At 42.3% G+C, this 15,552-nt stretch overlaps 1 protein-coding gene across 1 annotated transcript in view; it reads right to left on the bottom strand.

Annotated features, from left to right (window-relative positions):
- The window catches only part of STAC (SH3 and cysteine rich domain), a 117,466-nt gene extending 103,991 nt beyond the window's left edge, over positions 1-13,475 (bottom strand). The window contains exon 1 of the mRNA XM_090283044.1: positions 13,233-13,475. Within this exon, the coding sequence (XP_090139170.1) occupies positions 13,233-13,343 (111 nt within the window). The 5' untranslated portion in view covers positions 13,344-13,475. The remainder of the gene's footprint in view (positions 1-13,232) is intronic.
- Positions 13,476-15,552: the final 2,077 nt, after the last annotated feature.

The following is a 15,552-nucleotide window of genomic DNA, read 5'->3' as shown; positions in this document are numbered from 1 at the left end:
TGTAAGCATTGCTGTTTGACTCTCCTGATTCCAAATCCAGATCTAAGGAACTAATGTTATGCAAACATTGAGAGCTACATGAAAGGGTGTAGGCAGGATGGAAGAGCCTAGGACTCCAGCCAGCGAGAGTGATGATGAGATGAGGTAGAAGGAAGGTCCTGGGGTTGCCCTTCAATTACTCACCCAGATGGGTTACAAAGAGGTAAATGAAATAGATAATTTTATGGCAAAATACAAGTTCACCAACTGACCTAAGCAAACTTAGAAAAATGAATAAGAAAGTGGAAAATTTTCAAAACTTAAAAAAAAAAATAGGCACTTATTGACAGTTTCTTTTTTCAAACATTCAAAGAAGAGATATGGGTTCTCTAAACTGTTCCACAGAAAAAACAAAAACATCTACGGAATATTCCCAAATCGTTTTTTAAAACTTGGCATATCCTTAAAAATAAAATATGACCAAGAACAGAAAGTTACAGTCACAGAACAACCTCCTTATGTATATAGATGTAAAAATAATAAAGTATTGGCAATCAAAACCCAGCAGTTTATTAAAAGAAAATCCCTATGGCCAAGTAGGACTTTTTCCAGGAATGTAAAAAGAGTTTAATATTAGGCTATCTATTAATATAAACCATCGCATAAAGAGGCCAAAGCAACCCCCCAAATCACACGATTTCCTTAATACTTGCCAAAAAGTCATTTGAAATAATTCCATATCCATTCCTGATGGAAATTCTTAGTAAGCTATGAACATCCCCCTTCTACCATCACATAAGAAGGACTATCTCAGTTTAATTGTAGCATGAGTGGGAAGTCTGGATTTTGTGGAAAGGGGCAGCTTAATGAATGATTTCATTGGAAATGGATTTGTCTTGAAGTTAAATTTTTAAAACCCCACCTTATGTTTCTCAGGCTGAATGTCGAAATCTGCAGTAGTGTCCAGAGTGGCCTGAAATATAATAGCACCAGGACTGCACAGTGTACACTTATAGACAAAGTATACTTACAGCAAAACACTGGTGGTATTTAAACTGAGTCAGGTACCAACTCAATACCTCCACTAGTATTTAACCATGTTTTGGAAATTCTAGACTTTTTCATACCACATATGAACATAAATTCCAGATGGATTAAAGTGATAAAAGGAAAAAAAAACCATATATTAAGCATCTAGAAAAGCATATTGGTTAATATTTAATCTGCTCCTAGGGTGGGGAAGACCTTTCTAAATATAAACAGAAAGAAGAAACCGTAGCTAAATATATTTGTGACATTTAACAACATAAAGAAATCTTCTATGTTGAAAATGTAATAAAATTGAAAACAAAATTTAATTAGGAACATATGTGAAAGATCATGGTTTTAATATTTATAAAGAATTCTAAAAAATCAATAGGCAATGGATGAATACTTTATTAAAATGTACAAGGACATGAATAGACAATTCACAAAAGAAAAAGGACAAATAATTTGAAAAATATGAAAAACAATTCTCTTTGGTGAATAAATGTAATTAAAACAATAAGAAAATTCTATATATCTTTGCCCTTCAATTTTGCTGACTTAAATGGCTATCATACTTCAACACAGTAAAAAACAAAGCAAAACAAAACAAAACAAGCTGGACAGGGTCATAATCCTACCTACCCTTGGGTCCAGAAATCCCTAATAAGAATGGGGGTGTGGAGGGGAGGGTGAAGCAGCTAGAGGAGCTCGACACCTTCACCCATTGTCCTTTATAAGATTATAAAAGGTCTTAAGTCTAGGAGGGGAGGATTGTTATTTTTTATTGTTAAAATGATTAGTTAATTATTTATTTATTAAAATAAAGAAGAATATATGAAAGGGTGAAGTGGGAGAGCTTGTATGTACAACCCATGGGCATGGACTTGGGGGGGGATTGCTGGGGGAGTGGGGGTGCTGGGTGAAGGGGAGCAAAGGGGAAAAAACTGGAACTATTGTAACAACATAATCAATAAAATATACTTAAAAAACAAAACAAAACAAGTTAAAAATGGGCAAAGGCCTTGAATAAATAGTTCTCCAAACAAGATATACAAATGGCCAGTAAACACATGAAAGGATGCTCAACATCTCTAATCATTAGGGAAATGCAAATCAAAATCTAAAAGAGATATCATTTCACACCCATTAGAATCTAAAAATTAGAAAACAGTAAGCATTAGTGAGGATGTAGAGAAACTGGAACACTTCTGAAATGCTAGTGGGAATCTAAAATGGGGTCGCCATTGTGAAGAACAGTATGACGATTTCTCAAAAAATTAAATATAGAATTACTCTGTAATCCAGTAATCCCACTTCCTGCTATATACCTCCCCTCACAATGAAAGCAAAGACTTGAACAGATATTTGTACTCCCAAGTTCATAGCAGCATTATTCACAATAGCCAAAAGATGGAAGCAACCCAAATGTCCATTGACAGATGAATGGATGAACAAATGATGGTATATATCGATACATACAATCAAATATTATTCAGCCTTAAAAGAGAAGGGAATTTGAACATATAACACAACATGGATGGACCATGAAGGTTTATGCTAAGTGAAATAAGCCAGTCGCAAAGGGACAAATATGATATGACTCTTCTCACAGGAGGTATATAGAGTTGTCAAATTCATAGAGACAGATAATAGAATGGTGGTGGCCATGGGCTTGGGTGAGAGGAAGATGGAGGATTAATGTTTAACAGGTGCAGAGTTTCAGTCTGGGAAGAAGTTCTGAAGTTGGATGGCGGTGATGATTGCATACAGTGTATTCAATGCCATAGAACTGTGCACTTAAAAATGGTTAAAATGGCATGTTTTGTGTTATGTGTATTATACCACAAATAAAAATAAGTGTAGGGGCATTGGAATTGGATGCCTACAAGGCTTGGAGATCTGCAAAAGAAGGAAAGAATGAACTAGAGACAAATTTCTCACCAACTCAGGTAGATAATAAAGAATTCTTAGCATAGGTAGAAAATAAATGAATAAATGAATAAATAAGTAAATACATTCTCTGGGAATTCACAATCACAGACCTGCCTTTTTGTAGATTTGGGGCTTAAATTTTGATATGGGAAGCCCCTAAATGCAAAAGTAACAAAATTAGGTTCTCAGCTAATGAGACGCTTGGCAGAAGAAAATGCTCTGGCGTGGAATTTATTATTGGAAGACCTTATAGTATAATCATGTTCATTCAGTCCAAATGGATTATAGATTTATTGCAACACCAATCAAAATCCTAGCAGGTATTTTTGTGGAAATTGATTAGCTGATTCTAAAATGCACATAGAAATGCCACGGACCCAAAACAACCAAAATAGTTTTGAAAAAGCAGAGCAAAACTGGAAAACCTTATCTGCCAGATATCAAAACTTTTTCATAAAGCTGTTACATTTAAGACAGTGCTACATTGGTACAAGGATAGGCAAAAAGACCAATGGGGCATTATAGAAGCCACCACATAAATCGGATATCTAGTCTGATTTATGGCAAAGTTGGTGGTGCAGTGCAATAACGAATCTTGACCCCTACCAAACACCATACCAAGAAACCAATTCCAATGGATTATAGAACTATGTGAAAGGCAAAACAAAAACATTTCTAAGGAATAAAATAAGATAATACTGTCATGTCTCTGGGATAGGCAAGTATTTCATAAGCAGAACACAAAGCACTGTTGACTGTAAAGGAGGGCATTATTAAACTGACTGCATTAAATTAAAATTTAGGCTAAAGAGAGAGTAGAAGGTATCTGCAATATATTTACCTCTCAAAGAGTCTATATTCAGAATATATAGTTAATTCTTACCAATTAAGAAGAAAAACAGATCACATAATAGAAAAAGAGACAAAAGACTTGAACAACTACTTCATAGAAGAGTATATTAAAATGATAATAAACATAAAAACTGCTAAACTCATTAGTCATTGGGGAACTACAAATTAAGACCACAGTGTGCTACCACTAATCACCTGTGAGACTGGCTAAAATGAGAAAGACAGACAATGCTAAGTGTAGGTAGGATGAAGAGAAGATGGAATTCTTATACATTCCTGATGGGACTATGAAACGATACAGCTATTTCAGAAAGTTGGTAGTATGTACTAAAGCTGAGTATATGTATACCCTATAACCCAGCATGGCCCTGGCTGGTTTAGCTCAGTGGATTGAGCGTCGGCCTGCGAGCTAAGTGTCGCTGGTTCGATCTTCCAGTCAGGGCACATCAGAGAAGGAAAACTCTGACTCCAAAAAAACCTCCGCTGCCTTGCGGCATACCTCTTCAGGGGAAAGGCTAAGGGAGTAAACCCCGACAGAAAATCCGGAGCCGGAGTCCCTAAGGCGGTTTGACGTTGTAGTCAACACCGGCAACTCCTGCGGCGCACCTGAAGCCAAGCTGTATTGACTCCGTCTTTCCCTTGGACCCTTCAGCTGCGAAGAGAGGGGGGGTCTGCTGCATGGGCAACAGCAGACCCTCCATATCACCCTGCCCAGGCTCTGTAGCTTCAGCGTCATTGCAAGATGTCGATTCAACACGGGAGGAGACAGATACGATGTCACTCCCGAGTCGGACTGCACAGCCATTCTCGGCGGTGCAGATAGACTCTTAAGAAGCTACACCATGGTCTCTCGAGACGGACGGCTGCCGACGACGAGATAACCCAGCAATGCTGCTCCAAGGTTTACACCCAACAGAAGTGCTTTATATGTGCCACAAAGGATATGTACATACAAGAATGTTCACAGCAGTACTGCTTATAGCAGCCAAAACCAAGAAAAAAACCCAACTATCATCAGTATAGTAGATTAATAAATTCTGGTCTATTCACACAGTGGAATACTATGTAGTGATGAAACTGAAAACTATTGCTACACGCAATATTGTTGATGAATCTCACAACATAATGCTAAGTGAAAGAAGCCAGGCATAAAACTGTACATGATGCATGATTCCATTTCTATAAAGTTCAAACATAAGCAAAGTTAATTGATATTTTTAGAATTCAGAATGTTGTTACCTTTGAAAGGTAGTGACAGAAGTGGTTATGAAGGAGATTCTGGGGTGCTGGTAACATTCTGGGCTTTGATTTATGTGGTGGTTATACACAGCAGGTTTGTTTTTTTAAAACTCATTAAGTTCTAATCTACAATGTATGGAATTTCTGGTATGATGTCATATTTCAATAAAAAGGGTACTAAAGAAAAAAAGCTATGGTAGACTCTTTCTCGAGGGCATGGTGTCAATGAGAATAAAAGATCTTAGAGGTGTTTATATCCAGACCTAGTAATTCTACTTCCTATGAAAGTAAGCAGAAATACATAAATATGTTGAAGGTACATTTTAATATTTTTCAATGTGTGAAAGCTGAGAAAGAACCTAAGTATTCAATCAAAAGAGATTGATGAAATAAATGTGTTGTAACAATGAAATAGCATATTATGCCACCTTTAAAATTCATCTTATTGATTATTTAAGAGTACAGGAAAAACTATTTATGTATAATCTTAGGTTAAAAAAAGCACACTGTGCACTTATGTATACACTATTCTAATTCTGTTACAAGTGTGAGTGTGTGTGTAAGTGGAAATGTATACAAAGGAAATATGGCAATCATTCTAACCATCCTTATGTTTGGTGGTGTGTGACAAATAAATTTTTCTTTACATTTTCATGTGTTTTCCAATTTTCTACATTGAGCACTTACTACTTTTATAATCAGGAAGATAATTTAGTACGACATAGTCATCCCTGTAAATCTAACTGCATCTGAGTGATGCCTAAGATTCTTTGGCAATGTGGATGACAGCAGGTCATGTTTTCCAGAGCCATGTCTTTGGATTGAAGTATAAATGGGAAATAAAAAAAGAGAGAGTAAATACAAATGATTCCTTCAAGTACCTAGGTTGGAAGGGAAAGGATCTTGATTTCTTTGACATTCTACAATCTTTATAGTCTAGACTAGTGTTTCTCAAACTTGACTGTACAATGAATTTGCTAAGGAAGTTTAAAAAGAATACTGATGCCTGAGACCCTCAAGCAGTAACTTCAATTTAGCAAGTCTAAGCCTATGGCCTGGACTCCCCAGGTGATGTGAATGCAAAGCCAGGGTTACATTTTATTTCACCTTCTCTCCTGAGTAGAAGTTCACTTTCTTAAAAATAGTAATAGCTTCATATATATGTATGGGATGCCCTGGGCTCAAAATAGGCATTCAATAAATAGTTTGATGTCACGGAAATCTTTCCAGGAGATGTAGGTCATGCCTTCATGGTTAGAGATTTCTTCTCCCTAGCTTGAATAGGGGTCCAGGTTCAGAGAGGACCATCCTGGAATTAGGGGTCACCATGGTCCATGTTCCAATGAGGCACTGAATGGCTTATATCACCCTTTCAAAATTGAAGTCACATGTTGGTGATTCTATGGCTTATCTTCTTGGGCATGCAAAATAGCAAAGGTGAAACCTCACTATAATCAACAGCAAAACTAAAATTCCAAAGGGAGGAAAACTCAGTTATATTACTGAAATATCAGCTTTGATTACTGAAATTCTCTTCCAGTGATGACATTTGGGGTTTTCTAGTGACAAAAGTCATCCAATTTGAAGCAGGAAGAGAACATAAACAGCGTTTTATGTTTACTCATGCTGATAACATATTAGCCGCTTTACATATTCACAGGCCTTGCAAAAATTCATGCCAATTTGGCATTAGCATGCTTATTCTAGAGATTAGGAAGCTGAGGCTCAGAGAGGTTAGGCAACTTGCCCATGGTCACAAAGGCGCCAACTGATGAGCAGAGATTTGAATACTTGTCTATTTGACCTCAAAACCTACAATCCCTACATATCCCCATAATGTGACCCTGGGTCATATAAGTGTTGGCAAAAGGTATCTGTAACAAAACTTCATATTAGATAGTAGTGAGATATCTATGTTGTCAATAAGTCAGCAGGATAAAAGACATTCATTGAATTAAGGAATGCTGAAATGTGAATTTTTTCTCAGTATTCAATATTCTCTGTTGTGCACTTAGAAAATAAATTAGGTTGTGGTTTTTCTGGAATAGTTAGTGGAAAGATAGAGGGCTGAGGTTCATCAGTAGCTTTCAAACTCTTACAACTTAACTACTTTTAGGAAACAGAAAATCATATAAACTACATTACTACTGGTGCTTAAAGGAACTCGCTCAGGTGAAATTGTATTGGGGTTTCAGAAGTTCAAGACAGGGTTCTTAGACAGGGTATTGTCAGTAACTAGCTATGTAATCCTAGGCTATTACCCTGGCTGGTTTGGCTCAGTGGATTGAGCGTCGGCCTGCGAGCTAAGTGTCGCTGGTTCGATCTTCCAGTCAGGGCACATCAGAGAAGGAAAACTCTGACTCCAAAAAACCTCCACTGCCTTGCGGCATACCTCTTCAGGGGCAAGGCTAAGGGAGTAAACCCCGACAGAAAATCCGGAGCCGGAGTCCCTAAGGCGGTTTGACGTTGTAGTCAACACCGGCAACTCCTGCGGCGCACCTGAACCCAAGCTGTATCGACTCCGTCTTTCCCTTGGACCCTTCAGCTGCGAAGAGAGGGGGGGTCTGCTGCATGGGCAACAGCAGACCCTCCATATCACCCTGCCCAGGCTCTGTAGCTTCAGCTTCACTGGAGAGGACACTCCAGCGTCATTGCAAGATGTCGATTCAACACGGGAGGAGACAGATACCGTGTGACTCCCGAGTCGGACTGCACAGCCATTCTCCGTGGTGCAGATAGACTCTTAAGAAGCTACACCAGACTTCCGGCCAAGATGGAGGCTTAGACGGACACGCTAGGTCTCCCTCTACAACTAGAGAGGAATACAACTACTTCAAAACAAAGGATAACTAGAAATTCCAGAAAATAAAACTACACGGAAGTCCAACATATGAAGTTATAAACCAGCGGTGCCATTTGGGCAGGTAAGAGTTAAAGAGGGCAGCGCTGTTTGCGGTCGCACCCGGAGCGGCGGGCGGTGAGAAATCCGGGCTGCGCGAGCCCCCGGCCGTGCGCGACCCCGGCGAGGAGTCCCGGCGGCCAAGCCCCTGGCGGTGCGTGACTCCGGAGCTGGGGAGAGCGGCCGCCGCATCGCCTTGAACAGTGAGGCCCAGGGGGGCGGGAGGACGGATCCCGGTCTCCTAGCTGAATAACTGTGTGAATCCATCTTGGACCCCCGCCCCCAAAGAAAGCACCACAGGGCTGCGAAATAGGTCGCGGACAGGCAGGCGCCGGTCGCTGATTTGTGACGCGTACACAGGCACTGCCCCCGACAGCCGGCCCAGGAAAACAAAACGCATCTGTCAAAATGAGGCAGACAACTATAGAAATCCCGGTGACACAGCTCACCAGGCAGCAGATAGAGAACCTGACAGATGAACAGATAAGAAACCTGTCAGAGGCTCAGTTCTGGGCCATTGTTATCAGGTGGCTTACAGAATTCACAAAAGAGCAGGAAAAAGATAAGAAAGAAGCGAAAAAATTTCATAACGAAAGGAACAAAACCGCATACGAGATAGAAGGTGAGAAAAAATCCAGAGTTCATTTCAACAAACTGGAATATGGAGAAGGAACAAGCAGTCAACCAATGCAGCGAGAGGAAATGGGAAGCAACAATGAGAGGATCAGAAACCTCTGGGACAGCTATAAAAGGCCCAACATAAGAATCATTGGTTTGCCAGAGAATGAGGAAGATGAACTAGAACTTGAAAAATAGAGTGAAAATATAATAAAGGAGAACTTCCCAGACTTGGGGAAGGGAATAAACTTGCAGGTCCAGGAAGCAAGGAGAGTTCCCAAGAGACTGGACCCAGGGAGAACCACTCCAAGACACATTATAATCAAAATGTCAAAAATTAAAGATAAAGAGAGAATCTTAAAAGCAGCAAGAGAGAAGAAAAGAATTATGTACAAAGGGGTCCCAATTAGACTATCAGCTGACTTCTCAAGGGAGACCCTACAGGCAAGAAGGGACTGGCAAGAAATATTCAAAGTAATGAAAATCCAAAACCTACAACCACGAATACTCTATCCAGCGAAATTGTCATTCAGAATAGAAGGACAGAGAAAGTGTTTCCAGGACAAAATAAAACTGAAAGAGTTCATTAGATCCAAACCACTGTTATATGAGATGTTAAAGGGACTGGTTTAAAAAAACAGAAGCTAGGGAGATGAAACAAAGGCAAACTAAATAGGCAACGAGAGTGAAAAAGGAACTGTGGGTACGGGAAGCATATTGGGGGGAGGTCAACAGGGAAGGGGAATGGGGAAAGGGAGGGAGATGATATAGGAATTGGGGATCAAGGTAGGAGGGAATGGAATAGACGGAGAGAGGTTGGGAGGAACTGTATGCACAACTAATGGACATAATCTAAAAGGGGGGGACAACTGGAGGGAGGGGGGCCACCGGGTGGAGGGGAGCAGAGGGAAGGGAAATTGGCACAAATGTAATATTTTAATCAATAAAACACATTAAATCTGAAAAAAAAAAAAAAGAAGCTACACCATCGTCTCTCGAGACGGACGGCTGCCGACGACGAATCCTAGGCTAGTCGCCGCCTCCCTCTGGGCCTGGATTTACTCAAGAAAGAGAATGAAGGGGAATCTTAAAATAAACTTTGAAGGTTATAGACACTTTATGGATCTGATATAATCTAATGCTCCATTCCCTAGATGATGCACATAAGCATGTACTTGCACAGTTTTCAATGTTTTTGTTGTTCATGGATCTTCCAAAGACCATTCATGAACCTCCAAAGGATATACTAACCCTTTATTTAAACACCTAGAATATGTGATAATGGGATTGTACTCATGTTTACAAAATGATCCCTTACCTCTTAGAGATGTGAGCTGAAATAGTTATGGATGAAATAATTTGATGTCTGGAATTTGCTTTAAAATAATCCAGTGCTTGTGAGGAGGGGTAATAAATGGTCCAGGAATTGGTAATTGATGAAGCCAAGTGATTTGATACATGATGTTCCTTCACACTGTTTTCCCTACTTCTGTGTATGTTGAAATTATCCACCATAAAATAAATTTACACAATTAAAAATATATATAATTTAAAAATACCTGGAATAGGTGATCTTTAGTATTTCCAATTCTGATATTCCATGATTTAGCATTCCAAAGAATTTGCAAAGAAATGTACTTCTGGAAACATATTATGTGCTCAGGACATTAAATCAGTATTCCTCTTCCAATGAACCCTCCGGACTAAAGGGTGCATTAGAAGAGGAACCCTTTTGCCAGATGATTCTGTGATATTCCATTGAATTACTTCCATAGATATACTTTAAGGGAAAGAGTAGCAACACCAAAAGCAAAGAAGCTGGACAAGAATTTGTCTTTAATTATTTCATGTGATGATGTGGCTCAGTTCATTTTCAAATATTTCTTAAGAGGAAGGGACAAAAATAACTGTTGTAAATAATTCTTAGTGGCATGTAAAATACTTGGTTAGGATGTCAGGTGGAACCGGGGGTGTACAACATTACGAAAGCATGAGAGACAGTTGTGCTGTGGTTGAGAACTCATGCGTCAGAACAATGTACCTGGGTCCCTGTCCTCGCTGTGTCATTCAACTATGTACTTTTGGGAAAGTCACCTAACCTTTCTGAGCTCCACTGCCCTATCCATAAAATGGAAATACCAGTGCAATCGCCCTCATTGGGTAACCGCGAAGAATCAAGTTGTGCCTGACACGTAGCAAGCATTCAGTAGATGCCCGCCATTGTTCTCTGAACTGTATAAATACAAAAGAGATGAAAAAAGACATAACATATAGGTCAAATATTATCAGTAGTTGCATGCGGATTGTGACCAATGGGTATATTTTCCCCTTCTTTATTTTTGTTTGGACTTCTCAAATTTTTCCAAAAAGTATTTGTTACTCATATTCAGAGAAAAAAAATGTTATTAAAAAGGTATTTTAATAAAATAAAATAATCCAAACTAAAAAAAAAAAACAAATAAAAAGGTATTTTAAAAGTGCTTTCTTGAGAAAGTTTCATGTCCATGCTTGTCCTACCCAGTATTTGGACAAACAGACCACTTCAGAGGAGTGAGGTGGGATGATTACTAATGTCTTGCTCACACTTTCCTCACCAGACTCTCATCAGTAGAAAGATTCTTGTAAATGCCAAAGAGCCTTCAAGTGCAGCATTCCTGGTGTAGAATGAATAGAGCCTTCCTCTGCCCCCCTTTCTCACCATCCTGCCTCCTTACGGCACATTCCTCCACACCAGAAGCTAGCCTATGGGAGGGGCATGGACCCCTTGGAGAATATCGCAAATGCTATGCCAAGGAAAATTCATTCAGGCCCACTACTTTGCATTCCATTTCCTGGGGTTCAGGTCACCCTCCTCCCCACACCTAATGCATAGCCCATCACTGCTGATTAAGAGCACCTAAGCCACAGCAGCAAATTTAGGAATGTATAAACACACCTCAGGCGTGTTTGTGAAAAACTGACATGTACAAATCTGAAATCATAAGCCAGATAAATTGGTGGGTAATTACGGGTATTACATAGGTAGTTTTTGCTTTGCCAAATAATTTACATTAAGGCGTCTATAAATAGCAAAGCCATGTGGTGTGCACTTGAGTCACGCTGCTGTAGATCCAAATGCTAAGCCCTCTCCAGAAGGAACATACCTATTGTAGAGCAACTGTAGGTCAAAAAGTTTAATACTGGATTCCCTCCTGAGTTTGGCTACATTCATTTTCATAATAGCATTCTAGATGACCTTTGAAATGGCCACTAACCCGTACCACTTAGGTGACCGATGGTGAAGGATGGACAGTGAGACACCTGGAAACTTCTCGCTGGAAGAAAGGTGGTCCGTGTGGGTAGGTTGTGAGGCTGTTTTGGAGCGGATCATTTGTGGTAAGACAGATGCTGCTCCTTTTCACAAGTGGGAAAAGGATCGACATTGCTTCCTGAGACTATACCAGCGTGGACTTTAGGTCGCCTCACCCGTTCCTCTCAATGACTGGGAAGTGAGGCTTTTGCCCCTATTTCCAACTGAGTTTTAGAGAAGTTGACATGCATGCCTTATGTCAAACATTTATTGGAAAAAATTAGATTAAAATAAAAATAAAAATAATGCAAGGCTCTCTGGCGTGGATAACCATCTACCTACTGGAGACTGGGATAGGCACAGTGCCCAGTGTCACTTAAACTGGGAGGGACTTAGCTTTGGTTTTGCTCCTGCTGATGTGTCAGTGGCTTCCAGGGGTGTGTGGGAAGGGAGACCGGGAGGACACTTTTCTTTGCCCCCTCTGGCCTGCTCTCCAAACTGGCACCCCTCTTTTCTCCACTCTTATGCAGGGACTCGCCCCCTCCAAAAAGATGCTGGGGGAACTCACTGGGAGATCCAGAGATAAAGAGCCAGGAACCTGGTACTTTTAAAAAATCCATCCAACTACAAACTCCATCTTAACAATTTTCACTCCAAATGGCATCTCACTACCAACAGCAGCATTTCACTTGATCCTCTTTCAAGATTTCCAACCATGTGCCTGGCACCCACGAGAGTTTCAGAGTAACAGTGACAGGCGAGGTGCCGCGGGATCGGTCTTGGTTATGTGTCAGTGTAACTCTCCTTTAAGCAAATGAAAGTTCTTGGAGTATTAACTTCCACCAGAGGGGTATCCACTGTCCCGCGACCGTGGCATTTCCCTCGCCTAGTTTTTTTTTCTGAAATATGCGGTATCTGAAGTTAGGGATGAGCCCTCTTAAGCAAAGGGTCTAAGAGACCCTTGGCATGAGCCCTGTTAAGCAAAGGGTCTCTCAAGACTCTTTTTCTGGCCCCATACATGCCCTATACGCATCTGGGTACAAACAGACAAATTACAAGCGAGCTACCACCATCCAAGAAAGCGAGCGGTCTCTGAACCCAGAATCCAGGTGAACTGCGTGTGCTGGGGTGGGGGATAGACGCCCAGCGAAGCTTTGGGTGTGTGAGGGAGAGAAGGCTGGGTCCATTCACAGGGACTTGGTCCAGCACCGTCAAGCCTGCTATTTAAGTCCCAAGGGAGGAAAAATCCTTGAACCCTGGTCAACATAGGGGTACGTCTCAGCTCCCCGCGCCAGCGCCCGTTCAGAAGAAACAAAAAAAGGTGGACAGAGAGAGAGGGGGGCGGGGGGAGAAAAGGAGAGTTCTGTGTTTTCTTGGGGCAAGTGTGCGCGGTACCTTGGATTCCTGGCTGCTGGTTGATGCAGGAGAGGGTGGCTGCTCGGCGCTCGCTGCCTCCTTGGGCAGCCCGTCCACGCCGTCCTCGCGGGCGCCGCTTGGAGGGATCATCTTGGCGGCGCGGGAACGGTGTTGGGCTCCGGGAGGAACAGCCAGGCTCGCCTTCCTGCGGCGCGCCCTCTCCGCAGCGCGCTGGGTCGCTCAGCGGCGGGTCCCGGGGACGCCCATCCTCGCCGCGGTGCCGACGAGCCCTCCGCGGGCCTCACCCCCGCCCCGGCCCTGCCCACGTCCCCAGAGCTCCGGCGGGTAGAGAGCGCGCCCCGCCCCGCCGCGCCCGCCGCCACCTCGCTGCGGACCGAACAGTCGTGACTGCTACCCGGCAGCGGGTGAGCGGCTTCAGGCTCGGGTTCGCTCGCCCTGGAGAAGCAGGAGGCGGGGAGGAGGCTCCGGGAGGGGCGGCGCGGCCAATGCCAGGGTAGTGAGGGCGGGCAGGGGCCGCGCTGGAGAGAGCCAACGCGGGGCGGCTGGGGGGCACACCGCACGCCCCAGGTCGGGGTGAGTCTTTAGAAGGGGAATTGAAGATTCAGACCAAAGCCCGAGTGAACAGAAAATCCGTGCATGATTCAGCCAGGAGGAACCACCTGCAACAACTCCCTCATTCCTCACCCCAAGCAACAGCGGCGCCACGGGAGGCAGTGACTTAGCTAAGTTATTTATAGGGTTCAGTGACGGAGATCGGGAATCAAAGCTGGGGTTCCCCCTATTCAGCTTTGGACTACAGCAGAGAGACGACACACTGCACTTGTGTCCTCTCTTTCGTGTGCATTTAGGTGCTAACCCCTTCACGTTTTCCACCTTCCTGCACCCTCCAGACCGCACTATTGGGCCAGGTACTACCGCTTCATTTTATAAAGAGGACAACTGAGGTTTTAGGGAGGCTGAGAAATTTGCTTTAAGTCACTGAACTATAAAATGGGAGGGCTGGAGTTGGAACCTGTTTTTTGGCTTCAAAATCCATGCTTTTTGGACTGTGGACCTTCAAATCTAGACCAGATCTTCACAGCTGGGGGCGAACTGGGTGTTGTAAGAACTGTTGAGTTCAGGACTGTTCACAGAGAGGCAAGCCATTCTGCCTTAATAGATCTTTTGGAAAGATAGACATGGCCCCATTGGATAAAGGCCAGAGGATCCAGTATATTTTGAAAATACAACCTCTACCAGGGAAAGGAGATATATCTGGATAATTAAAAAACTTAAAAAAAAAAAAAAAAAGAATACAAAACTCCTTCATTTCCTAACAAAAAATTGTAAACTTAAATTCATATCTTCTTTATTAACTAACTGTTTGCAAGGCTGGCCTCATAGCTTTTCAACCTGTAACATGACACAGTGTCGCGCCCTTGGCTTAATGCTCTTATGTTGCTGTCTTGAAGTTTTTAATAAATTTTCAACGAGGAGCCCTGCATATTTATTTTGCACTAGACCCTGTGAATTATGTAGCTGGTCCTATATGTCTGCTCATGTCCTTTGGAAAGAACCTACTACCTTTTCCATCCTGGACATCAGTTGAAAAACTGCTGTTCTGACTGACAGTCTCTTACACGACATTTGGTACTCAGAGCGCTCTGAATGCCACAGTGTCCTGGAGCCTCTCATTTGACCAGGGCAGAGTGGCTAACCCAATGGCCATGGCTTTTTCCTCCTCAAAACACAACTCCTTATTGTTCGACAGATACAAAATTCCAGCAGCTAAAAGCACAACAGTAGCAAACAGAGCACGCAATGGCAGCAGCAGCAGTATCCACCCACCTTTATCAAGCATCTCTTCTGTACCAGGCATTGTGCTGGAAACTAAGGCTATGACAGAGAGAAAACAGATTAAATCTGTTCTCCTGGACCTTGGATCCTGGTGAGACAATGATGAATGAAATCATACATGTACAGGCATACACACACAGACATTTCTCATGGACTGTGATAAGGAGTACAGGCCTCTAAGGAGTGTACGGATGTGAAACCTGATCTAATGTGAGGCCCGAGAAGGGTCGTCTGAGGAAGTGAAACCCCCAGGGACTATGGGCAGTTCCAGTCTTGGCTGGCAAGCTCATCATGACTTACAACAAGAAATTTCTCATCCTTGGATTTGGTTTTACTTCTTTAAGAATGAAAGAGCAGCCTGGCTGCTGTGGCTCAGTGGATTGAGCATCGACCTGCCAACCAAGTGTCGCTGGTCCCATTCCCAGTCAGGGCACATGACTAGGTTGCACATCAGGTCCCCAGTTAGGGGCGCAAGTGAGAGGCAACCACACAGTGATGTTTC

This window comes from Furipterus horrens, unplaced genomic scaffold, assembly GCF_987537825.1.
Source record: "Furipterus horrens unplaced genomic scaffold, mFurHor1.1.pri manual_scaffold_7, whole genome shotgun sequence".
Lineage (NCBI taxonomy): Eukaryota > Metazoa > Chordata > Mammalia > Chiroptera > Furipteridae > Furipterus > Furipterus horrens.
This window is presented reverse-complemented; position numbering and strand designations above follow the sequence as displayed.